At 40.0% G+C, this 26,425-nt stretch overlaps 1 protein-coding gene across 1 annotated transcript in view; it reads left to right on the top strand.

The window, feature by feature from the left end:
• Window positions 1-26,425, top strand: part of LOC121323582 (calsyntenin-2-like) — a 178,337-nt gene that overhangs the window by 117,849 nt on the left and 34,063 nt on the right. Inside the window, exons 3-5 of the mRNA XM_041264721.1 lie at window positions 15,315-15,510; window positions 19,332-19,540; window positions 21,861-22,010. Coding sequence (XP_041120655.1) covers window positions 15,315-15,510; window positions 19,332-19,540; window positions 21,861-22,010 — 555 coding nt within the window. The remainder of the gene's footprint in view (window positions 1-15,314; window positions 15,511-19,331; window positions 19,541-21,860; window positions 22,011-26,425) is intronic.

The following is a 26,425-nucleotide window of genomic DNA, read 5'->3' on the forward strand; positions in this document are numbered from 1 at the left end:
ATAGCTCATACAGCAAAGTTATCAATCCAGAAATAAACAACCCAGGCATTTCATTTTAAGTATTGTTCGTAGTCTTAGATGTTTTCAATTCATTTTAGAATCGTATTTGGTAGTTTTATTTCCTTTTAGAACAAAAATTGCACTACTGTCAACTGGAACACCCTTTCTAAATTATATATTTATTCAGTCCAGTTATTTCTGAAATAAACAGAAGAAATGTGCAAAAACACTTAGAGCTGCTGGTTATTGACCCTTCTACATGTGTTCTTCAATGCACTAATGTCTGGCTTTAGCTAGCTAATTTGTGAAGTAATTGCTCTTATATTCACTGTAGCTGGCTTACAGTATGTCTGAAATATTGATGCGATTTTAACTTAATACTATACTAGCACTGAGGGGGCATGGTGCCATTTGGTTTGAAAACAACCACATCTCGAATTTCATATAAAATGATTAATACATTTACAAAGCAAAAACTCTATAGATTGAAACATTAAATGAATCCAAATTGCCTTAAACTCCAAGTTTCAATATAGCATGCATGTTAGGTTTGCCCCAAAGTTCTGCAAAACCTGGCCAGACTGTAAATTGAAGTGCTGTGTGGATGTTAGGACACTATAATTATTCTCAATTGATTTACGCTTATGAACCCTTGTCACAGAGACGGCCGAAGTGGGCGGCGTCAGAGCCAGGAAAAGTAATGAAATACACAAAACACAGGACGGATGAAATTAAATGATGAAGACGCCTGTTGGCGCCGGTTTAATACAAAATAAAAGGTTTAACAGACACGAAAAACACAGGACACGGCACTCTACGCCAAAATAAATAGACAAACAAAAACAGACTAAACTTAACAAAACGGTGCACGGACAGACACTGACAAACACGGTGAGCGGATACTTTCTCCTCTTATTATTACTACTACTACTACTGCTTCTTTCCTCCGTCTCCAATCCCGTTCTCCGCTCACCAAACACCCAACCCCAGTATGTGACAACGTGCATCTATATATACTATTGTGCTGGGATTCAATTACCAATTAATTATTCACTTGAATCCCAGCACGTGAATTAATAAAGTGCAATTCCCCGTGCTCACATATTACTACATTTTACTTGCACGTGAAGTGCTGTGCAATCCTCGTGCCTAAATACACATATACATTTTTAAACACTCGTGTTACACAGACCCGTTTATATCCCGTGTACCAATGTCTATACACCAACATTTAAACACACCACACGCAACACATAACAGATAATATACACAGGGGCGGGCACTTTGTTACATATACCCCCTCCTGTGCAAAGCACACATGGCCTCAATGGCCACCTCCCCCCTTAAAAGCCCAAAAGTCCCGCCCAAAGTCCTTGGCCAGGACCAGAGGCTTCCAGGGGCCCACAGGTCGTAATGCTGTCAGCGGGGTAGCATTCTCCTGCCAGGGTAGTCCTAGCAGCGGAAAGGCTGCTTGGGGTGTGGTCTCCTGACCTTCCCCCTCCTTCGGCGCCGGCAGCTCCCCTTGGTGGGGCTTCAACCACCGTTCTTCCTGCAGGGAAGAAACTGCAGAGGGAGCAGGTCTCCGGACCTCCCCCACGATCTCCGGCGGAGAAACTGCTGCTGGGGTTGGCGGTCTCCAGACCTCCTCCCCCTTCTCCGGCAGCGAAACTGCTGCTGGGGTTGGCGGTCTCCAGACCTCCTCCCCCTCCTCCGGCAGCGAAACTGCTGCTGGGGTTGGCGGTCTCCAGACCTCCTCCCCCTCCTCCGGCAGCGAAACTGCTGCTGGGGTTGGCGGTCTCCAGACCTCCTCCCCCTCCTCCGGCAGCGAAACTGCTGCTGGGGTTGGCGGTCTCCAGACCTCCTCCCCCTTCTTCGTGGCCGGCAGCTCCCCTTCGTGGGGTTCCGGCCACAGTACTTCCGGCTGTGATGCGGAGCGGCGGGCAACCCCAGGCGATGCAGAGCGGCGGGCAACCCCAGGCGATGCAGAGCGGCGGGCAACCCCAGGCGATGCAGAGCGGCGGGCAACCCCAGGCGATGCAGAGCGGCGGGCAACCCCAGGCGATGCAGAGCGGCGGGCAACCCCAGGCGATGCAGAGCGGCGGGCAACCCCAGGCGATGCAGAGGCATCCTTGGGCGAAGCGAGGCTGGCATCCTTGGGCGAAGCGAGGCTGGCATCCTTGGGCGAAGCGAGGCTGGCATCCTTGGGCGAAGCGAGGCTGGCATCCTTGGGCGAAGCGAGGCTGGCATCCTTGGGCGAAGCGAGGCTGGCATCCTTGGGCGAAGCGAGGCTGGCATCCTTGGGCGAAGCGAGGCTGGCATCCTTGGGCGAAGCGAGGCTGGCATCCCTGGGCGAAGCGAGGCTGGCAGTCAGGACAAGCTGGGGTGCGGGTGTTGGCCCTCTTTTCGGCCACTGCAGCCGGGAGGTTCTTCCCCGTGCTTCCCTCAGCAGCCTATGCAAGGGCTGCTGAGGACCGCCAGCATCTAGTCCTGGCCCTTGTGGTGCAGGGAGAGGCAGCTCCTGCTCCTCTCCCCCTGATGGAGGTGGAGGCAGAGGAAGCTCCAGCTCCTCTCCTCGTGATGGTGGGGGAAGTGATACCAGCAGGCATTCACCCTCTGCTGGTGGGGGAAGTGATACCAGCAGGCATTCACCCTCTGCTGGTGGGGGAAGTGATACCAGCAGGCATTCACCCTCTGCTGGTGGACAGGGACCCAGCAGGCATTCACCCTCTGCTGGTGGGGGAAGTGATACCAGCAGGCATTCACCCTCTGCTGGTGGACAGGGACCCAGCAGGCATTCACCCTCTGCTGGTGGACAGGGACCCAGCAGGCATTCACCCTCTGCTGGTGGCGGAGGCAGAGGCAGCTCCTGCTGCTCTGCTCCTGCCGGTGGAGGTGGCGGAGGCAGAGGCAGCTCCTGCTGCTCTCCCCCTGCCGGTGGAGGTGGCGGAGGCAGAGGCAGCTCCTGCTGCTCTCCCCCTGCCGGTGGAGGTGGCGGAGGCAGAGGCAGCTCCTGCTGCTCTCCCCCTGCCGGTGGAGGTGGCGGAGGCAGAGGCAGCTCCTGCTGCTCTCCCCCTGCCGGTGGAGGTGGCGGAGGCAGAAGCAGCTCCTGCTGCTCTCCCCCTGCCGGTGGAGGTGGCGGAGGCAGCTCCTGCTGCTCTCCCCCTGCCGGTGGAGGAGGCAGAGGCAGCTCCTGCTGCTCTCCCCCTGCCGGTGGAGGTGGCGGAGGCAGCTCCTGCTGCTCTCCCCCTGCCGGTGGAGGTGGCGGAGGCAGCTCCTGCTGCTCTGCGCCTGCCGGTGGAGGTGGCGGAGGCAGAGGCAGCTCCTGCTGCTCTGCGCCTGCCGGTGGAGGTGGCGGAGGCAGAGGCAGCTCCTGCTGCTCTGCTCCTGCCCATGGAGGTAGGAGCGGCGTGTAGTCTCCTGGTGGTGGAGGTGGGAGCGGTGTGTAGTCTCCCCTTGTTACAGGGGACTGGTGCGGCTCTCCCTCGCTTGCAGGAGACTGGTGCGGCTCTGGAGACAGTGGTGGGTCCTCTGCCTTCCTCTTCTGTGGCAGTTCCTCCTCTCCCTCCTGGTAGGGGCAGCGGAAGGGACAATTGGCAAAGAGATGGTCCTGGTTGCAGAGGAGGCACCCCGGCAAGGACTGGTTACATCGCCGGGGATGTCTGGCCCTTAGGCGGCACTCCTCCTCCCTGTCCCTCACCTCTTTATCCTCTTTCCTGCTTCTCCCCATTTCTTTCTTTTTTTTTTTTTTGTAATCCAAAGACGCCCCCTTTTTTTTTTTTTTTTCTCCCACACAAAAAAACCTCTCCTGGTCTGACGCTTGGAGGCGCTGTTATCCCACTTCTGACACCACGTGTCACAGAGACGGCCGAAGTGGGCGGCGTCAGAACCAGGAAAAGTAATGAAATACACAAAACACAGGACGGATGAAATTAAATGATGAAGACGCCTGTTGGCGCCGGTTTAATACAAAATAAAAGGTTTAACAAACACGAAAAACACAGGACACGGCACTCTACGCCAAAATAAATAGACAAACAAAAACAGACTAAACTTAACAAAACGGTGCACGGACAGACACTGACAAACACGGTGAGCGGATACTTTCTCCTCTTATTATTACTACTACTACTACTGCTTCTTTCCTCCGTCTCCAATCCCGTTCTCCGCTCACCGAACACCCAACCCCAGTATGTGACAACGTGCATCTATATATACTATTGTGCTGGGATTCAATTACCAATTAATTATTCACTTGAATCCCAGCACGTGAATTAATAAAGTGCAATTCCCCGTGCTCACATATTACTACATTTTACTTGCACGTGAAGTGCTGTGCAATCCTCGTGCCTAAATACACATATACATTTTTAAACACTCGTGTTACACAGACCCGTTTATATCCCGTGTACCAATGTCTATACACCAACATTTAAACACACCACACGCAACACATAACAGATAATATACACAGGGGCGGGCACTTTGTTACAACCCTGTAGATTGTTTTTGCATCTTCAGACACACTATACTGCTAACACCCCTGTTAATTTGATAATCAGGTTTCAAATCTATGTTATAAGGTTGTTCTTGTGTAATGATGTGAGGAAATGCAATCACAAATAGTCAGATTAAGGACAGTCTTGGATGTCCAAGATCAAGTTATTGTGTGGGTGGACTCCTTGTACTACACTATAGCTGCTGTCCCTCCTTCAAAACCTTGTTCGGGCACCACTGCCAATGAGCATTGTGCTGCCAGTGAGCACTGTTCTGTTCCCATTATGGTCCTGCCCCATCTCTGCAAACAGTATCATTAAGGTCTCAGTAAGAGTGGTTAGCAAGTAAACATTCATACAGAAAGTTGAGCTTTCATGTAGATTCATAAAAGTAAAACAAATGAGAATGGTGCTTTTCATTTGTTACATTCTGCGTATGGAAGAACTACAGCGTTCTGCTTGGATTCCAATATTAGATCAAATCAAATCATGAATCTGTTTCATTGGTGGCTATTCTAAATCTGCAGGACACTGCAGACATGTTATTCATAGAAAGCTTTGTCTGCTTCATTTTTAATTGTGCTCTTCCTCAGCAAAGTCGATATTTGCCAACCTGGGCATCCAGTCTGAGCAAACAACAGTCCTACTCAGGTTTGCCTGGCTCTGATCAATACTGTGTGCTATTCAGTTGGAGGTTTCCAGATGAATATCTAAGATAATTACAACTGAAAGACGTACAATTTGCTACAGGCAGAGTTAAGTTGGCAGCATATGGTCACAATGTTGATTACTTTTTAACGGTACACTGCCAAGGACTTGTGCCCCCCCCCCCCCCCCCCCCCAGCTCTCATTTCATTGGTGGATGTAGCACTGCAAAAACGTTTAGCAAAACTAAGTACTGCGCTGGTATGTAACCAGAATTGGGAGAAGTTATTAATGCAGTTTACAGTACAGCATATTATTTAAGTTGTCCAGTTCTTGTCAGTATAATTTATATCCCTGTATTATGCTGCAGGAATCCAGAAACAAAGAACTCTGAATCAGTTTAGCCAACACTGTTTCAACATCATGAACAGGAGCAGGTCTAAACAAAAAGGTCAACCTTAATTGCACTGCAGCAATTAGGTTGTCACTTATCCGCTAATAAATTGACTTGTTTTTCAACAGTCGTCCGACAGTCGTGTTCTGTTTAATCAAAAATGTGATTCCAGGGCTCCATAGTTTATCAGTCTGAGAATTTCCTAAGTAAAAAAAACGTACCTTGGCATTACAGTTTGTTTACATTCCCTCAAGGTAGTTTTTAGTTGAAGGCACACCAGGCTTTCAACCTCATTGAAGACTTATTTGCAGTCTGTTACTCATCAAACTAAAGAGAAGCTCTTATAAGTATTTGCAACACCTGGAGGTTATTGATATCATTTGCATCTTAGGTATGTAAGACAGAAATTAAAACGCTGTGAAAAAGAGATCTCCTTTTCTTTCCAAATTATGATTTTCAGAAGAATGATTCAAAACACACCTGCAGAATGCAGCTAAAACCTATTGTTTGTTGAAAATATTCAATTTGTTTAAAATAATGAATAGCTAAAAAAGTGTCACATTTTAAAAATAAATATTTTTCAAGTTTCAGTGCAGCCTGCTTTAGACAGTGCTCCTAACCCCCTTCTACAGTATATGCTGAGCTCAATGCTGTGCTGCTGATGCCTTTTGCCTTGAGATAGCCTTGACGATGGGTTTGCATTATTGATAGAAGTGTACTTAGCCTGGGTTGGTAATGGAAGCATTATATGGAACATCCTATAGATTGGTGCCTCTCAAACATTATTGCTTACTTTCTTTTTTTAAACTCTGGCCTTCGCTACTCAAATGTCACTAGCTGTGTGATTTTGGGCAGGCATTTGAATCCATTACGGTATTACACATACATGTATTGGAAACAAAATTACATGCTTGGAACTGGAAGGAGTGGTGATCTTTGCACACCTCATACCTCCAGAGAATTAGTGCAAGGCACTGGATCTCACAAGTTCAGTGTCTTAGTATTTAGTAAGGAGTTTGTAATTAGGGATGCCTACACTGCTATACATTGGACTTGTAATGTGTGTGTGAGTATGTAGTGCTGGAAGGGTACTGAGGAATTTACCCTGATAGGCAGTCACAGGCTCTTATTACTCAGCACAGTCTGCCACTGGAAAGAGCTAAGCACCGCAATTATATTTATATGCATGTGCAGTTTTAGCAAAGGTTGTTTCATGCCATGAATGTGGTTCTAAGAGAGCACCTCTTTGTCTATACATCTACTACTGCTACTAGACCTACAGAAGAGTAAATAGGATCCATGCAATAGAACTTGGGAAATTATTTCAAGCACTTGAAACATGAAAAGAAATCAATGGCTCAAAAATACTTGCAATGCATGCATATAAGGGTCTTTGTCTTAAAGCTTTAATACTGAGCCTTCTTCCATTGGGCAAGACTTTAAGGAAGTGCTGGAAAGGTCCACCAGCACCCCTAAAGTTTTTTTGAGACAAAATCAATTTGCGTAGCCGACAAATACAACTTTACAATACAGTATATGAGACATTGCAGTATACCATCAAAAAAGAAAGCCAAGACCAAAGTATATAAACAGAACCACTCTGTCTTGTAGCACCAAATACAAACTATACTGACCTCCAAAACACAGTGGAGATATTAACCTGAAGACTTTCCGATGCTGGGGATGTTGTGACAAGCCTGTAACTGTCAGAAAAGCCATGAATCTTCATAGCTCTTTGAGGCTTAATCAGAACAATCAGTCTTTTTTTCCAACAGAGGGATTTCATTTAGAGTTTGTTTTAGCTTGGGGCTTTCATGAGAAGTAGCCTTTGATTTGAAAGCATGTTTCCCCGAGCTGCGTTCGACATTGTTTGATTACAAGTCTGTATGCTTTTGATGATCGGTGGGATACAGCATGCTTAACGCTAGGGATATTATCATGTTTTGAATTCCTCACTTGGAAATACTGTACTTGCCCAAGAAGAGCAACATAAAATGTTTTACCATAAATAATTCATTATCCTTAAACCACGTTTTTTTTTTCCCTGAGAATCGTGCAGTTTCAGATGCCTTTATTTTGCAGGGAAAATGTTTGTTTTGTTCCAACAGATCCTTCTGTATTTATTTGTTTGTCTTTACCTATAGTAGCCTCCCGGGTTTGTGAAATAGTAATTGTGTTTGTTTTTAAATAAATTGCCATTAGAAAACATTCTAACAGCATGGCATTTTTTTTTTTTTTTTTTTTTTTTACTTTAAAGCTCTTCCCTAATGTCACAGTTTATGTCTCTAATAATTTTTGTTAACAGATGAATTGAACCTAATGAATGTATTTGTTTGCCTGGTCCCATTATGTTAATGCTATTATTATTGTAGTGAAAACATGACACAGTTCTTTGACTAAATAAATAATAAAAGAAAAAAAGAAGTTAATCGTACAGTTGAGTGATCTATTTGGGTGTTAATAAATGACTTTATATCACTGCACAGGGTGATTAAAATTGCTTGCAGTAGATGTGAATGAGATGAATAATAAATGTTAAAGTGCATCATAATGTGCATATTTCAACAAGAAAAGTAATTCATTCTTAAATGGAAAATAATTATTCAAAATGAAAACCTACTTCTGTGATGCCCTTGATAAATTGTATTTAAGCATGGAGTTTGCAAGAGCTTTTGCTAGCTTATCTGTAAGCCAGTCAAAAGAAGGAAAACATACTATATGAAAAGTTTCATATTTAATAGTTTAAATATTTATGGCTGGCACATTGCTTCAGTACTAAAGTAGTGTTTGTGAGGATTACTCTTGTTTTATTTAGTCCTTCACAATGTTTTACCTAAAGAGCTACGTTCTTGCATTGTACAAGTTCTGTTTTCAATTGTACTACTGCTTAACATAATTAAAGTTGTCCGCTTTAAAGTCACTTTCTTGCTCCCAACTTAACCCTTTTTTTTATCTTCACCCCGATTCATAAAAAAGAGATTAAATTGACAATTTTTAAAAAAAATCATAGATTTAATCTATAGATATATATATATATATATATATATATATATATATATATATATATATATATATATATATATATATATAATATATATAGATATATATATGATAAAGTTTAAACAAATAAGAATGCTTTAGAAGAGCCCCTACCACTGCCTCTGCTTTAGGTAAACTCATCTCTTGTTGAAATAAGCATGTGTTTGATTAGTGTTAGTCCTTTTCATGGCTTATCTAAATTGCCAGGCTGGTTGTGTTTTCCCATTTTGGATTGAGGGATGAAAAAACCTATGCCATTTAATTACTGTATGACACAAACCAAGTGAAGTCAAATGGAAATCTTGACCTGGGTCCAGTGTGTATGTCTGTGAAAAGTTAATTTGAGCGAAACAGGTTTCAAATTAAATTCATGAGTTAAGCTTGATTTTAGTTGATGGAGTGAAAAAAGTATATCAGTAACATACACCCCCATCTATGGCTATACAAAGAACTGGCAATGAAATGTTTAATCACAGTTTGATAAGCAAGTCTCCAGATGCATGTCTCCAGATGCATGTTTACATACAGATTAACGGATGTATGGACAGACAGACACCCCTGTATACATGTCTCCAAGATCTGACAGTCTCAATATTTGCGAAATAGTGTTAATATCAAGTATTGCTGCCCCCCTCTTTATCATCAGCACAGGGGATTGTATCCCGGCAAGGTATAGTAAAACTTGCATTGTACAGCAGTTTGAGCCATTCCGGGTTGCATGGTGAGCTTTGTTAGGGCGACTTGAGCCTTTATGTTGTAACTAATTAATCTCACAGTAAAATGTAAGTGTTCTCACCAGCCCTTTAGAGTGCAAATCATTTTGTCTGCCTCATGTGATTGAATCCTGCACTGAAAGTTACCCATATTATTGTTAGATTAAGCATAATAGACCTGGGTCTTATTCTTATTTCAGGAATTTAACAAAATATATTTTTTGTACTTTTTTATGGTCTTTTTTCTGTTTTCAGTTTTCATAATTCCCACAGCTTTTTCAAAGTCAATGCTGCTCAATGGTAAAGCAAGGAGAGAATTCCTGTAGAGGGAAAGTGAAAAGCTACCAAGCTTAGAGCTGAACTTTATCTGAGACGAAATGAGGGTGTTGTGAGGGATTGACTGGCTAGCACTCTGCACATGTTTCAAATCCTCTAAGCAATAACTCTCCTGCTCGATCAGCACTATAGTGGGTTGGGCCCCAGAAGAGCCAGACAACATACTGTCCTGAATTTATAAATCAAAGCTGCCCGCAAAGGAGGTGCAAGGTGCCAACAGGAAACCTTTGAGCACTGGAGGTAATATCGGTGAAACTGAAATAATCAACCAAGCAAAAATGATCCAAAACATCCACAACGCCACTTGCGTACTCTTGACAACCAGTGCCTTTAAGTAGTAGAAAAGCTGACTTCTTTTAACTTAAAGGTCACATACCACCAGCGATCAAGGAATCTTAAGTCGTGCCTCATAGAACACTGTCTTGCCCTGTTCTGCATCAGACTTACATTGTCAGTTGGATGTCACTGTTAGTTTTCAATCTGCTCTGTCTGTCAAGATGTAAGAGTTGCTAATGAAGAAGTGAAGGTTGGAGAATGCAGTGGGAATGTAAACCAATCGCAGCTGAAATGCATCAGTGTTTTAATACCATCCTTGTGGAGGATATTCTTTTACTTGTTAAGCTTTTATGACAAAGGACCATTCTAAAGGGACTCTGGAATAAGCTGGATATCAATTAGCCCTCACAGTATGTACACAACATATCATGTTTATTTTTGAGTTTTGCCATAAAGGTCACACAAGTTACAATATTTACCAACATAACACCTCTACACTTCTGCAGAATATGTCTGTAGGTGTCTATGATTGATTTTAACATATGGTGAATGTACTAGTCATATCATCTGCTAAATATCTTTTTTTTTTGTTTTGGTAGCACCTTAGATTACAGTGCATTATTAGCTGTGTTTAATCAACACTTCTCACTATGGTCTACACCTGGTGAATCCATGAGTCAAATCTTCACAGCAAAAATGCCATTATTTGTGAAAGTAAAATAGAAATGATAATGTAACAAAAGTAGTAAGTGAACTTTGCTACACTTTTGAAACTTTATCAGTTACTTATAACTGTTAATAACAGCATTTATAATTCAGTTCTTTCTGTACAGTAGGTGCAGTGTTACTTACTGTATGAATTGATTCAGCTGTGTCACTAGCCATTTTGTTTGTATGGCCCTTGTTGCCACAGGGACACAATAGATGCACCAGTGAAGGTCATGTTGGTGTGCAGTATGTCATTTACATTTTGTTGCTTTGACTGTTGCAGTATTTATCCCCTAAACAGCCAAGTTTTCAGATACAGGTCCATTAAAACAGTAGATGTGACTTCCTTGAAGATCTCTTTGTATTGCACTTCTTTATTGCTTTGCTGCTGTGCATATGTTTAATAACGGAAGCTGAAAACCAACATTCTGGATTTAATAACGCTAGTTACAATTCAAATCAGTAATTGTTTTTATTATGACAATTACAAACAAAAAAAACAAAAAAACAAAAAAACATTCACACCAGCGGTTCCTTGTGAAGAATTACCTTACAAGGACAACATAGCAGGGTAGTTATAGTCGAAATACAAAGAGAATGTATATTTATACTAAATCAGATTATGAAAGTACAGCTTCCCAGCACACACACACACACACACACATACACACACACACACACACACACACACACACACACACACACACACACACACACACACACACACACACACACACACACACACACACACACACACACACACACACACACACACACACACACACACACACACACACACACACACACACACACACACACACACACACACACACACACACACATAGACTGTGTGGTATGAAAAGATGATTAACTGTCCTCGTCTTTTCCTGTCCCAACACTAGATTTAATTATATGCTAAATTTGAGGCTTAACTGCCAATACATTCAATTTCCTTTCTATTTACATTAACATGTTATTTTCTTCAGTGATTGAACAAAATGTGAGCAATAATTTGTTTTAGAATTGCAGATTTGCTCATTTGATTGTCTCTGGTTTCTTTCGTTGTCTCACTCTATCTGATTTCCATGCAGACTGCTAAGTTTTTCATTTACCAGGCAGATTCTTCCAGCTCTCCAGAAACACATGCATTGAGGAAGCCTGGCTCAGCAAAATGGAAATGTTGCACTTTATTACCATACAATTAGCTGTTTGCACGGTCTAACACTAAATAAGCCCATTACTTCCATCTAGCAGCATAATTTACTGAACCAATAATATATTGTAAAATATTTCAATCATATCAGCATTGCATACATAATTGAAGTGTGCCTCTCTTATAAATTAATTTTAAAAAAAAAGTTATGGTAGCTATGCATAAAACTTGGAAAGAGCTTCCATTAATCAACTTGTAAATACTGTGACGGGGGCAGGACTTTAATAGTATAGTATATTGCTGAAAATAAACTTTATACTTGTATCACTGCCAAGAAACAATGAGGTCCAGTATGTCATTGAACCAATACGAGACTTCTGTAGTGCAGTAACTCTTGTGCAGTATTGACAATCTGGCAAATAAAAACAGATTCAATCATCCTTGCTTTGAAGCTGGAGATTGCACCAGGATTTAGTGTTGCTCATATGCATCTTTGTCTTTGATGAAAGGTGATTTAAAGGATTTGAAACTAGCCATGTGCGCACCTTCATTAGCTCTTAATTACTGTGTATTGATTGTTTCAGTTTTGTGTCAGTCCGGTTTGATTTTGACCTGAAGTCGTTCCTAGGCTCCTGTAGGATCTTCTATTTCATGCATTTCTCATGAAGCTGAACCCCCTTGTAAATGGATTATCTATACTCTATGTTACTGTGGCCAATCCATGATCTAAAGCTCACCAATAACTGTGTGAGCGTACTATACACTGTGGACTTCCCCTGTCAGGGCTTTTCAGTTTGTCTGACAGGTTTAGTAAGAGTCTGATTTAAATGAATATTCAGATGTATCTCCAGTACTAGAATTGACTTGGATAATTAATATCAGCTGTTAATTTAATAATGAATTATGAAGTCCATTGATTTCTGCCAAATGAATTCATTCACACACACACAGACACACACACACTGATGTTGAACAACATCAGGCTTAATAATATTCATAGGGCATTTATATTCATAGTTTACAAACTAAAATTAAAATTACCAGTAATTATCAGTCCAAGCTTCATTTTGTTTCATTTATTCCATATTTGCAGATGTGATATTGTTTTTTATTTGGTTTCTGAACATAAGGTTAAAGGCTTGTCTTTTGATTCACTGGTTATGAATTATATTCTATTGCTGCATGGACACAACAGTAGCTCTATATCAGTATATCATTGGACTAACACAAGACTACTCTACTGCAGGAACTCTTATACTGCTGTACTGATGATCCTTTCTAGTCCATCCTTTGGGGTGTTTACAGTCCCTCTCTCTTACTGGAAACATTTTGTCTGAGCTCGACAAGTCGCTGTAACTCCTCTGATGCCATAAAGACAAGCCTATCTAAAACTAGTGAAGTGGACCCCCATAGTCACTGCAGTCTCACTAGTTTATGTACACACAGTTTGGTCTAGCACAGTCCCTATAACTCAACGGTTGCTATATAGACATTTCTGTCTCAGCAGTTGCACTCTCTAGAATTCCTGTGTCCATATTGACATTTCTGTCTCTGTCAGTTGAGTTCATCAGATGCTCTCAGTAGTTAAAACTCCCCCAACCTTTTCTCCTGTAATCTCTCATTTCTACACATTAGCCCCCATTAGCAATGGCAACCAAGCATAGTAATGGTTTGTTATCTTGCTGAATAAAACATCTGCTCTAACACAATCTTCACTTCCCTAAACTGCTGTCAGCCACTCATTGTGTGGTATTGTGGTTTACCAGCAGAGATGTGGTGAGGTTTCACTGCACTGGAGCCCAATTCAGTTCATGATTTTAACAGTGGCAGATCTTAACTCCAATGCCCTAAAACGACTTGGAAAGCAAAATGTTTGTACTGCTTGGAAAATCAAGCACACAGAATCAGTTGAGTTCAGGGATGACTGAGCAATTACTGAATTCTATGCAACAGTTGCTGGCTTGCAAGTTTATATATTTATTTAGCAGTTGTCTAAATAATGTCTCTGTCAGTGCAACCAATTTCTCTAGCTGGATATCTTGGAAGTCCTGAGATTTATACTGTGCTTTGATTGGCTCATTCAAGCAAAAAAAATAATGGATAAGGAAAGAGATGCACTTGATTTCTGTTGTTCTATCGTGTGGTTGGTTGAATGCAATTAATCCCATAGTTAATAGTGGGCCTTATGTGGACACATTTGTCACTTATAATAGCTTAACAAATCTTGATCAGTCAGCTTTCATTGGCATCTCTTACATGAACTGGTGACTGAATGCTTTGTAGATAATATTTTAGGTAAACTAACTAGACCTCGGATACAGTAAATAAGGAAACAGGGAATTAAAGAGCCATTCTCTGTTCGTGTTTTAATGATGTGGCTAAAAACAGATTGATGACAACCTGAGTTTACAATGGATCACTAGTCTGATGTGATGCTAAGCAGAGCTTGATACAGTTGAGTAATTACCGTACAGAGGTTAAATTGATTAAATTAAGTAATTTAGGCCAAGGGGTCCCTAATCGGGGTCTGGGGGCCCCTGGGGGGCCATGGGATGTTTTCGGTGGGCAGTAGCACATACAATTTTTTTCCTGTGGCAAATAAATTGTTATTATGACACCAGAAGTGAAACGAAGGGATTATGAAATCAAATAAAATAAAGTTATCTTATCAGCAATTACCAGCGCTTCAGTGCCCACAAAGCACTAGAAAAATCCAATTGAAATATTTCTGGTTTTAATGCTATAGCAGCAATTAGCTGCCAGGTGTCTGAGTTAAACATCTTTAGCAAATCCTATAGAACATGGAATGATGAGATGCTTTCTTAACTTGAATGGAATTAGGAGTGATATTGGATTGAGCAGCTTGCTGAAGGTTAACTGGGTACAAGTGGCCTTCATTATTATTTTTAAGGCCAGTAGCAATATTTAACCAATTTCATGGTGACTTTGATAGGCTTTGCTTATAAAAGAGGTGTTAACAGATAAATCAATAGAGCTGTTTGGATAAATGAGAAATTCAGGGCAGCTCATGCAGTTTAAAACTTAATAGCTTGTAATGGAAAACAGACATGTTAAAAGGAGCTTGCAGAAACATGGGACTGTTAGTTTTATATAGAAGTGACCTTGACCCATAAACATCTACACAGATGCAAATATACACAGCATGATTAATTTTCCTTTAACAGCCACAAATTAAAGTGAAATGATAGCAGAATTAGGGACTTATTATAAATTATAGGGGGAGGAGTTTGATTTTTTTTAATGATGTTCTTCATGCAGAAGTGCTGACTTTGATTGAATGCTGCTGCTAGTGACTTAAGTTTTAGGTTCATGCATTTGGGCATTGCATGACTAGAATTGTTGCATACTATTATGAACATTTTTACTCATCTCTCACTCACAGTGTAGTTAAATTTATCATTTTAATGTGTTATCTAAGTTGCAAACCTTGCAAAGCAACATTTTTTTGTGTGTGTATATATATATATATATATATATATATATATATATATATATATATATATATATATATATATATATATATTTTTTTTTTTTAGGTGAGATTTGTGCTTTCAAAATTCACGGAGAGGACGCTCCTTTTGAAGCGGTGGTGCTGAACAAGACATCTGGCGAGGGGCTCCTCCGAGCAAGCAGCCCCATTGATTGTGAACTTCAGAAGGAATACACATTCATCATCCAGGCGTATGACTGTGGATCCAGGGCTAGCGGAACAAACTGGAAAAAGTCGCACAAGTGAGTGACAGAAGCATCGTTTACACTGAGCAGCAGTTCTGGTTGAGGTGTTTTTGTACATTATGCTTCTATGAAAGGTAAATGGAAATCAAAATACCAAAGCAGGAAAAAAAAAAGCACTCACGTATCTTCAATGGGCTGGCATAAATTTATTTTGTGACTGGAAACTAAGTCGTCTTGTCTATTTCTGTACGGTGTCACAAATCTGTCATATACTGTAGGCATGTCTATTTTTCTGTGACTTGATTTACCTTGAATTCAGGGAACGCATCACGCAACATACCAAAAACAAATGACCACACAAAGTGGAATGTCTTACGAATATCTATGTTAGGCGTCTCATACAGAAGAATAATGGTCATAGATGATATTGGCTCATTAGATGATCTCTCTAACCAGTGAGGTAGGCAAATTGGAACATCATTCTGGCACCATTGTCTATAGGCAGCAGTGGTGTAGTCGAACCGGAAGTATAGGAAGCTAAGTCCCAAAACTCGCATCTACCACACAACTGTCTGATTTGGTCAGTAGTACTCTTTATGCAATGAAAAGGGCACTAGGAACTGCTTCTTTAAGAAACCTAAAAGTGTTGCCAAAAACGACAGCATCGACTACAACTGTGGAAACAAACACAAATGAAACCACTGACACACAGACACGTAAAGTAAAGCATTCTGACAAGATGGAGAAAGCTGCTTTCTGGAAATACTTGTAGAAGTTAGACGCATGCTTTACCTATTATATGTGTTACTACAAGTTCAGCATATGTATGATAATTCTTGTTTAAGAAAATGTATATTTTAGTGGTTTTCTGATACCTTCAGATTTTGGACTACACCACTGTCTCTAACTACACTGGATAGGTATGGAACCATACCCTTTTTTTTAAGCAAACTTTATTACCATTTATATCTAAGATATAGCTAAATTGCATGCAAAAAAAAAAAAAACTTGCAGAGAAATGTGCCTACTGTGAGATCAGCCTGACCAGAAATACACATGATGAATCATAGCTATATAAGTGAAAGCATTGTAAAAACCTATGGTATACCAATATAAAGTGTGGTACAAGAATAGTAAAGCAGGGGAGGAACATAGTAAACTGAGATATACCTGTATAAATGTATAATGACAACCATTTATAAGGGTTCCTGAACTGTAAACTATCTAGCGCTCCAATCACCATCTATTTTAACAAGAACAATGAGTTCAGTTACACTTGGGAGTAAAGCCCTTAAATCTGGACTGTTAGGTAAGTCACGTTAAAGGAAAGACAATCCAATCAAATCTAATTTGTTAAAAATGTAAATGTATCCTTGTAAAGTATACACAGATATATTATATTATATAGTCCTCAAAAAGGTATGTGCATTGTATAGAATTTTGGCAGCATTATATGATAGTGTTTTTTTTTTTTTAATTATTGGTTTCTAATTCACTTATAAATGTTTATACTGCATTTGGCAGTAGATGCAGGTGAGTAATGGATTCCACTGACTTTTTATTTTCTTTTCTCCTGAGTCAAATGCCTTTTTAAGTGCATATGTCTTCAGCTACCTTGCTATAGTAAATACAGCAAGCAGACAGTAAATGCATTCCAGTATCACATTAACTTTTTTGGAGCCACTTGTTTAGATATCAACCAAATTGCACCTGACCCCCCCCCCCCCCCATAAAAGCAGTCAAGAAAATGACTGTGTGGAGGTGAGATTACAGAGCCAGCTCTGACAAGGGAGTAAACTATTCTGTTCTTTTTTGGATTTTGTTCCTGTTATTTTTATATATCTTTCAAATGAAATTGAGTTTGGTTAGCCATTTATTTGAACGTAAACCTTTAAAGAAAAGAAAGACACTGAAATGAAATAGTTGTCATTGAATCCACAGGCTACCTTACCACTTTGTTGTAGACCAAAAACAAAAAACAAAAAACAAAAAAACACCTCATGATGTGTTTCAAAATATTCTCCCCTGTCTTGTAGCAAATAATGAATTCAAAGGGAGCATTTGTAAAGTTCTTGCCATTGGGGCTGACTTGGTGTGCTGTGTTTTTAAACAGGTGGCATCCACTGAAATATAAAATAAACACATGTAGAGTAAATTCCTAGCTTTGCCCGAGTAGAGTACACCATAGTGCTGCACACGAGAAGCTGAGATAGAGGTTTGCAAGGAGCCGCTGTCCATGGTGCTGATATTTTTCTATGGTTTGTATGTCAACTTTATTAGAAACTATTAAACTATTAAACCAGTAAGCCTGCAATTCAAAAGGGTCAAAGAATCAGTGGTAACTGATAGGGGAAGACACAGCTGCGGGGAATTGTGGAACCAGGGAAAAGCATCATTTTACTACCCTGGCAGGAACGGGAGTCCACCTGCTAGCTGATTTGGGACCAGCAGCATATGCTCTTAATTATTTCACATTGCAAAGTCACAGCAGAGTCACAGTGAGATTTCCCTCTGAATATGACAACAGGCTTTTATCAGTTACTAGTGTTATGCAAGTCAAGTTAAATGTATTTTTCACCCATGAAATCAACCTCCCTGTTCCTATTCCTCAAGCTGGCATGATCAGAAAAGACGTGAATCTATCAGGAGTCAAAGCAAGCTATGTCTGTGTGTAGGGGTCTCCACACTATTAGAGGCATGCTTTAACCCTTAGCATAGGGTCACATTTGAATATTAGCACAGGTTTGACGAGCAGTAATAAAGAGAAACCATAAGCACTGTACACACTGTTCTCACTTATTTAAGGATGTCATTACCTGTCAGTTATTGCTAAGACCTGTTAACAATACTGTCAGTTAGATATAATGTGGCAGGCTGGAGAGTGGATAGAGGCCCAGAGACAGTCTGTAGTTAAAAAAAAATATACTTTTATTATAAATAGATACAAAAATACAAAGGCACAAGGGCCAAAATAAAGGGATTTAAACACAAATAAAGCAAGACAAAAAGCAAAAATAACAAAAATAACTATTTCCAGGCTGGGCAATGCCTTCACTGGATTCAAACTTTCAAACATACAAACAAAACATCAACCTGCTTCCTCAGCTCCCTCTTCCCAAATGAGAAGCAGAGGCCTCCTTTTATGTCAGTTGGCTGGGCTCTGATTGATCGTTAATTAACCTAATCAACTAATCAACCCTAGACACCAAAACATAATAAACCCAGGCAGGTAGGGGAAATTAACCCCATCCCTGCCAATTTAAAAAGGGCAGAGCTTTGCTCTGCCACATATATTTACAAACTGTTGTAGTCTTTTGTCCTAAATACATTTAGATCAGGTTCTCAGGTATATTTAATGGATCGTATATCATACCGCTTATGTTGTGTAGGTACACACGGTCTCCAGCTACAAAAAATGAATATACAATGCCTCCAAACTTGATTCAATCCTGCTTCTTCAATAGAAAAATGGTCCTGAAATAACCTCATTTCACCCAGGTTCACTGCCACTGCTGTGTATCTGGTTAAGATTTGGCACTCAGGAAAGTTGAGTATAAGGGCAATGTTCTACAGTAAAGACCTTGACACGCAAGTAACTAGGGTGATTGTCATTAGCAAGGTTGTATTCTAGGGCAACCTGAAATTAACAGAGTTCTGGTTAGTTTGGAAATTGCAAGCTAAAAAAAAGGATTGGACTACTAATAGAGGAACTGCAGATTGCAGAGCAACCAAACTACAGGCTGGGATAGTCGTGTGATTAGATGCTGTAATTTGTGTTAACCTGATTTTTTTATGAACAGGCACCATTTCTACAGACGGCTGCCCCTAGTGTCTTCATGGTCTGCAGTCACCCACTGCATTCTCTTGTTCCTCTGCAGGGCGGTGGTGCACATCCAGGTGAATGATGTGAACGAGTTTGCTCCCACGTTCAGGGAGCCCATGTACAAAGCGACTGTCACCGAGGGGAAGATATATGACAGCATCCTGCTGGTGGAGGCGGCGGATGAGGACTGCTCCCCCCAGTACAGCCAGATCTGCAACTATGAGATTGTCACTCCTGACACCCCCTTTGCCATCGATCGCAATGGTGAGCTTGGATTTCTTTAATACTATGACCTTTGTTCTCACACAGTGGGGGGAAAAAAATCATATCTTGTTGTCTCAATGAGTTCACATTATGAGTTCACACACACAAAGAAAGAAAAATAGTAGATACAAAATTCTGAGAGGGAGCTGCACACACATATTTGAGATTAAGTTAGGTCTTTCCCCAAGAATCATGAAAAACATAAGAATACAATACAATACAGTACAATACAATTTATTTTTATATAGCACTCTTAATGCAGAGCATCACAGGGTGCTTTACAATTCAAACCTATCAATCCAGCTCAAAAATAAGCTAACACAGACAAATGTTTTTAAATTTAATTTGGCATATGACTTGGGGTGGAGTTCCAAAGGCAGGGAGAATAACAATTAAAGTCTGTTGCCCCTCCTGATTTAAGACTACTTCTAAGAACTACCAATTCAGCAATCATGAGCTCAAGGTGTGGCCAGGAGCATAAGCTGTCAACAGTTCCTGTAAATATAAAGCCCCAAACCATGAAGGGCCTTATAAGTAGTAAGCAAAATTTTAAAAGAAATCCAAAAATTAACAGGAAGCCAGTGCAGACATAAGAAAAGCTACGATCAAGAGGTGGCCATTTGGCTCATATCAATTCTTGTCTGGTTCCTAATTCCTAATCTAATTGTTCCCAGAACCACATTCATACAGTTCCTGAAGGACCCCAATGAGTCAGCAGTAACAGCATGGCCTAGCAATTCATTCCATATACCCACCACCCTCTATGTGCAAAAGAGCTTCCTACTGCACCCTTTGTTTGAAATAGCGACTAGGAATGACTGTGTTGACCCCTTTGAGGAATTTCTTTAAGGTGCTTTATCATTCATGCTTGCCAGAGCATAACAAAGTCAGCATGCAGTTTTAGCAGCAGTCTCGTCTTGCTGCTACACACATAGGCACAGATGTTAGCCATTATAAAAGCATTATTAAATTTGAATACTCACACTAATTAGGTGTTTGACAAGCAGGGATTCTGGTTTTGGAAATCAAAACGCTGTCAGACTGAAGAGCACCTACCCCAAGTTGTGTTGTTAAGCAGTACATAAAGATTTTGCGTGTCATGACATCTAATCTGAAAGTTTTAAAAGACACCATGCTCCTTGTTTCAATTTACCCTTCAATGATCTTAAGCCACCTTCCTGTGAAAGACACTTATACAATTAGAAAAATACCATTCATCATCTTGGCACACTTGTCAAGCACAGTTCCATTCTTTGGTATTATTTATTTGATATTTTAATTGCAAAGTGGCATATCATGTTTCAGGTGGTTTTATTGGTGTGCACTGCATTTTGACACACAAAGTTAGAAACAGGTGAAAAAAAGGTGAGAAACCTCAGATTAGTTACAGCTCTAAGCCTAACAGACCTCATCAGAGAGGTGGAAGGATGCGAGTTTTCTCCATGTTTACTGTGGTATGAGAAAAGCGTACTGTAGCAAAGCATTGGAAAAACATGTCAAAGCACTGAAAAAAAGCAAAAAATAGCATATAATATGCAATCAAAGTTTATCATGGTAAACTTGTATATGGTCCCGTAAACAACAAACCTTGGTGTACATTGCCACTATCACTTTAATTGTATGCCAATTATATACTTTACTGTTGCCCCTTTAAAGTGACCTGGTACCCCAAAGGCATAGAAGAGCTCCACATGATTGGCAGGAAATGCACATGTGTAATTGAGAATATACCTGAGTGTGAAACAATTTGGAAGTTTGCACCAAAATTGTGGGCAATTTTCCCACATTGTTTACTATTGAGTGGGTTATTTATCTGCAATTAGCAATTAAAAATATAGACCCTTACAAGTACACTTAACACAAGCACTTGCTGGTTCTTATAAAGAGCATGCAATTTGAATCTTTAACCAATAGTTATTGCCTGAATTAGCTGCAAACTATAAATTGACGATGTGTATTAACACTGTAAACCAGTGGAAAAATTGCAGAAAAAAAAAAAAAAAGATCAATAACAGTGACCGCTATGGTATCAGGGATGCAGGTGCCCTTTTAGAAGTTGACAGATGTTACAGTCATATAAAACTTTACAGAAAAAAAAAAAAAACTTTTCCTTTTATAATTTCTAGCGGGAGCTCATTGTTGAGCTAACCTGCAAACACACTTCAATATAGATCTTGTGAAATTTCACACAGCAGGCCAATATTGAATGCCATATTTAATATGATACAATAATTTAATACATGCTGCTCCTGAGCTCTAAGTCTCCTGTACCACTACAGAGGTAAGAACCTCTGGGATATATTTTCTTTGTTGTTATCAGGCAACCTTCGAAACACAGAGATACTCAGCTATGACAAGGAGCAGCAGTACAAAATCATGTTGACTGCCTACGATTGTGCTCAGAAAAAAGCCATAGACGATGTGTTGGTGCGCATTGATGTCAAGCCTGTTTGCAAACCTGCATGGGAAGGTAAGTGTTGGATACATCTCATGTATTTTGTACTGTAGCTGTTGAAGACCATTAAGTCCCCCTGGTCTTCACTGTAAGGTGACAGAGACAAATTAATTGGCCCTTTTTATTAGACTTGAGACCTTTAGATGGAAACCAGTGGACGGCTGTGTATTGACCAACATACAGCCTTGGACATCTCAGTATTGGTCACTATATTTATATAGATTTTTTGTTGTTATTAAAAGTCGGTAAATTGGCTTGAATCCTCACTGCTTCTAATGCTTTGTCATTTCACAATTGTTAAGTAATACAGCGTGTAACTTGTCCTAGTTTTACACAATTCATTTGATAAAGGGTATTGTTAGTTTTCTAACAGTTTTTTTGCAACAACGCCAATAGTTTACAAGCACAAACACAACATGCCTTTTTGATTAAAAAAAGGCTAATTTCTCTTATTTTTCTGTTAATTTCTCTCCCATTTCTCCTTCTACATAAGTTCTTGCTTAGACAATGCTACATTCTTTGTAAGTAAAATGAACAGTCACTGGCAGTCTTGTCTATTCCTTCTCTCTAATACTGACGGAGGCTTTTCTGGCAAGGATTTGTGTCTTGGGCATTGTGTCATGCATTAAAACAAAAATGTAAATGTTGGAGATAGTTCGAGAGTGTACGTGATATTGACATCATTCAGTCTACAGAAAATTAATCTCCTCTTCAGTTTGCAAATGAGGATTTAGATATCGTTTCATTACTAAGTGAGTTCCAGGGACACAACAGAAATAACAAAGAGGAGTCTTATTCTCCCAGAAAAGGGGATTATTCTTCAAAGGCTTAGAGCTAGGCTTAAATGTCACCGGAAAACATTACCAGCAGCATAGGGTATTGCATGAAATATTGCGAGACAATGGAATGCTAGCCTCTCGAGCTCTAAGTCCTACCCACCTGAATGTAGAGTGCATATGCAGCAGATGGATTCTGATTGACATATTCAGGTGAAATTTGCTCACCAAAATAATTGTGTATTGCAAATGTTATTGACATAACATTTTTCATTCCGTTATTTAATTTTATTTATTTGTCTATTTTTAATATCGCAGTTTTTTGCTTCTGCCATTCTGACAAGGTATTGAGTCAAGCTGGGTTTATGCTCACCCTGTCACGTTTATAGCTTTCTGACATTTCTATGGCTTATGGCTTTTCAGGGCTGCGAACCAGGGCTCGCTATGGTATATATATATATATTATATATATATATATATATATATATATATATATATATATATATATATATATATATATATATATATATATATACACACACACACACACACACACACACATATATATATATATATATATATATATATATATATATATATATATATATATATATATGTATATATTTCTGTATGCACTTTCATTAAATTCATAAAACAATCAGGAGTCGCTCGGGGGAAGAAAAAGACAATTTGGAATCGCACTCAAGTACTACAATTAAAAGCCTTGACAGTGCAACAAAACTACAGCACCAAATAAAGCAAATTGTGCAATTATAGCACCAAATAAAGCAATGTGTGTAACTATAGCACCAAATAAAGCAATGTGTGCAACTATAGCACCAAATAAAGCAATGTGTGCAACTATAGCACCAAATAAACAATTCAACTGCCTGCACCTCACTTATGTTTCATCAAGCTGAAACCTCCTGAGAAAAGCTTCTCTTATAGCACATTGTGAGTAATGCCTCTCAATGTACAACTCCCTTTAGGTTCGGTTGCAGAAGCGTTGATGTTGCTGCACCAGCCTATTTGTTTTGTTCTGCTCTTCTTACTGTACAGCCATCAAGACTGACAGGCACATTGACCCATTTTTCCTTAGTTTTTCAAACAGGGAATTTAATTTAATTCATGTGTGCAAAATCAAATACCAGATAGGAAGCAGTTGAAATGGTGTTAGTTGTATTGCCCAAGCCCAAGCTTGTCTCCAGACACACAGTAGACCACTGCAGCAACAGTCACTGGATGCCCTACATATTATTGTCTTGTTTCCAATTTTACAGCTGGGAAAGATAAACAATTTGCAGGATATGTGTGCTCCTTTGTGACCAGCACTGATCGTTCATATTGAATAGCGTTTGGCTCATTCAGGTATATCGTATTCTGAAACATGATTTTCTCTGACAAAACTGGACCTTAAGTATAACAAAATGATTTATTTTCTTTGGTTGATTTTGAAACCTGATTAAAACACCCAGATTAAACTGTCATAGTCACTCTCGAAATGTCTACAAAAGCTGACTTAAAAAAAAACCAAAAAAACAAAACGCTTTAAAAAAAATCTATATGTTTGCAGCTTTGTTTAACAAAGTTGGGATGACGATTAAATTCCCAATATTAGGTAACCTACAGTAGAATTGTAATTGAAGTGAAGAGGTTGCCAGTCCCAGTTCTGGAGGTCCATTCCACTCCAGATTTAACAGGTAAAATGAGATCATGAACTACGCCAGGGTCTAGATGGAGGCTTAATTGATTAAATTAAACAAAGACTAGGGCTGGAAGGACCATCTTTGGCCGTCCCTGTTGTAGTATATGTAATTAGGGATCACCAGCTAAGTACTCCAATACTGCCATACCAAAACTTGATTTCTACATATAAAACTAATTGAATCTATTCCGTCCATATTTTCTGATTAGTTACAGAAGCCCGTGCCTTCAAGTTTAATTCATAATTGGAACCAATTACCTACTGCACTACTTTATTTTTAAAAGGAATTTGCAATTCTAATCAGTGTTAAAGCAAAAATTTGCTTTAGTTTAATTTTCTCCTAGTGTGTGCCCAGGCTCCAGATGGAATAATTTATCAAAGATAAATATCTAATTGGTATATGAAAGCGTGGTGCCAGTTTGCCATTGAAACAATGCAAGGCTCTAAAACACTGTGGCATTTGCAGGCAATATCCATGAAACAAGGACAGTTCAGTTGTATAGAGCTTGTGTTTGATTTAAGTGTTAATTAGACTCAATCATCACAAATTGAGTCTAGTAATAATAAATTCAAAATCCTCCAAAAGATTAAATGTACTGGAAAATGTAAGCATTCCTTATATGGAGATTGTTGATAAGCTGGTTTTAAAAGTAGGATTGCATTTGCTGCAGATCTGAAAACATTAGCTTCATAACCCTGGGGCTCTAAGGGACACTCTAGAGTCAAGTTGTACTTTACTTGTGGCTTTTTACATCCAGGACCTGAGTTCCAATGGGATGTTTAATTATTTAATTGAGCAGCTTGGAGCCTTTTTCCAGGCACTTGTTCACTGTTTCATTGTGTTCAATGATTGGGTTGCGACTCTGGTTGGAACAAAATCCTGGAGCCATGGTGCAGATCCAATCTCCTGAAAGGCATGTGAAACACACAGACTCTGCTTTGTTGGTAATGTAAATAAGTCCAAGAGGAATTATAATTTTGCATGGTCTACAGTTTGCGGTCTGAACACAGCAGAATTGTAAACTTGGTTGCGTTTCTGGAAGGAGAATCCGCCCCTAACCAATACGTCATCAGCAAGCGCATAAAAGCTCTGTGTGCTATTCTTACTTGTCACTTCTTTTTGTTTCGGCTGCTCAGTCAAGAGCTGAGAAGCTGAAATGGGAGTTGACCGCTTAGAGCCTGAAGGAAGGGCTGCCCTCAGCCATGGATTTCCTGAGGTTTACCCCTAAAAAAAAAAAAAAAAAAATATGTGAGTAGGGGTTTTTCCTTACCTGAGTGCTGAGCGGTTTGTATTTAGTAGTTCTGTGGGGTGCGTGGTCAGGTTGACAAGCTGGGCTCTCTCCCTCGGTGCAGTCATGCTCTGGGGGACGGGCCATGTCTCAGCTGCAGATTTTCATTAAATTCAATATTTGAGGGTTAGGTGGCAGAGTGCCACTGTGGAGAGCATAACATATTTATTATTATTCATTCATGGTTTGGCGGCCTCGTCATTTCGGGGCGAGGTGGCTACAGCCACTTCTTATCTGAGGCACTGGGATGCATGTAACTAGTTATGTTTTTCTAGCCAGCCTCATGCAGGTAGCCATCAGGCACCCACGGATGAGGCCTCCAGCCAAATTTATATTTCACTCAGTCCCTGAGCGCCCTTCACAGTCATAAATCATCTGCAAGCAGATTCTCCATGCTGAATATCTTTTCTAGTTATAGCTATTGTAGGTTTCTCTATTATCTTTTACGTATTGTAACTAATAATTCAATCAGAAATACAAAAGCATATAAGGATGTGATGTCTACACACATTAAATGCTAACAATATGAATACAAATATATTGTCCTCAAAGTTTTAAAGGTTTCTTATTCATACTTCAGGAATAAGTAATGTGTTACTAAAGTTACTCAAATTTTGAGAATTTGACACAGTTCATTTGCTTGACTGTGGTTTGCTTAGC

Source organism: Polyodon spathula, chromosome 11 (genome assembly GCF_017654505.1).
Source record: "Polyodon spathula isolate WHYD16114869_AA chromosome 11, ASM1765450v1, whole genome shotgun sequence".
In the NCBI taxonomy this organism is placed as follows: Eukaryota; Metazoa; Chordata; class Actinopteri; order Acipenseriformes; family Polyodontidae; genus Polyodon; species Polyodon spathula.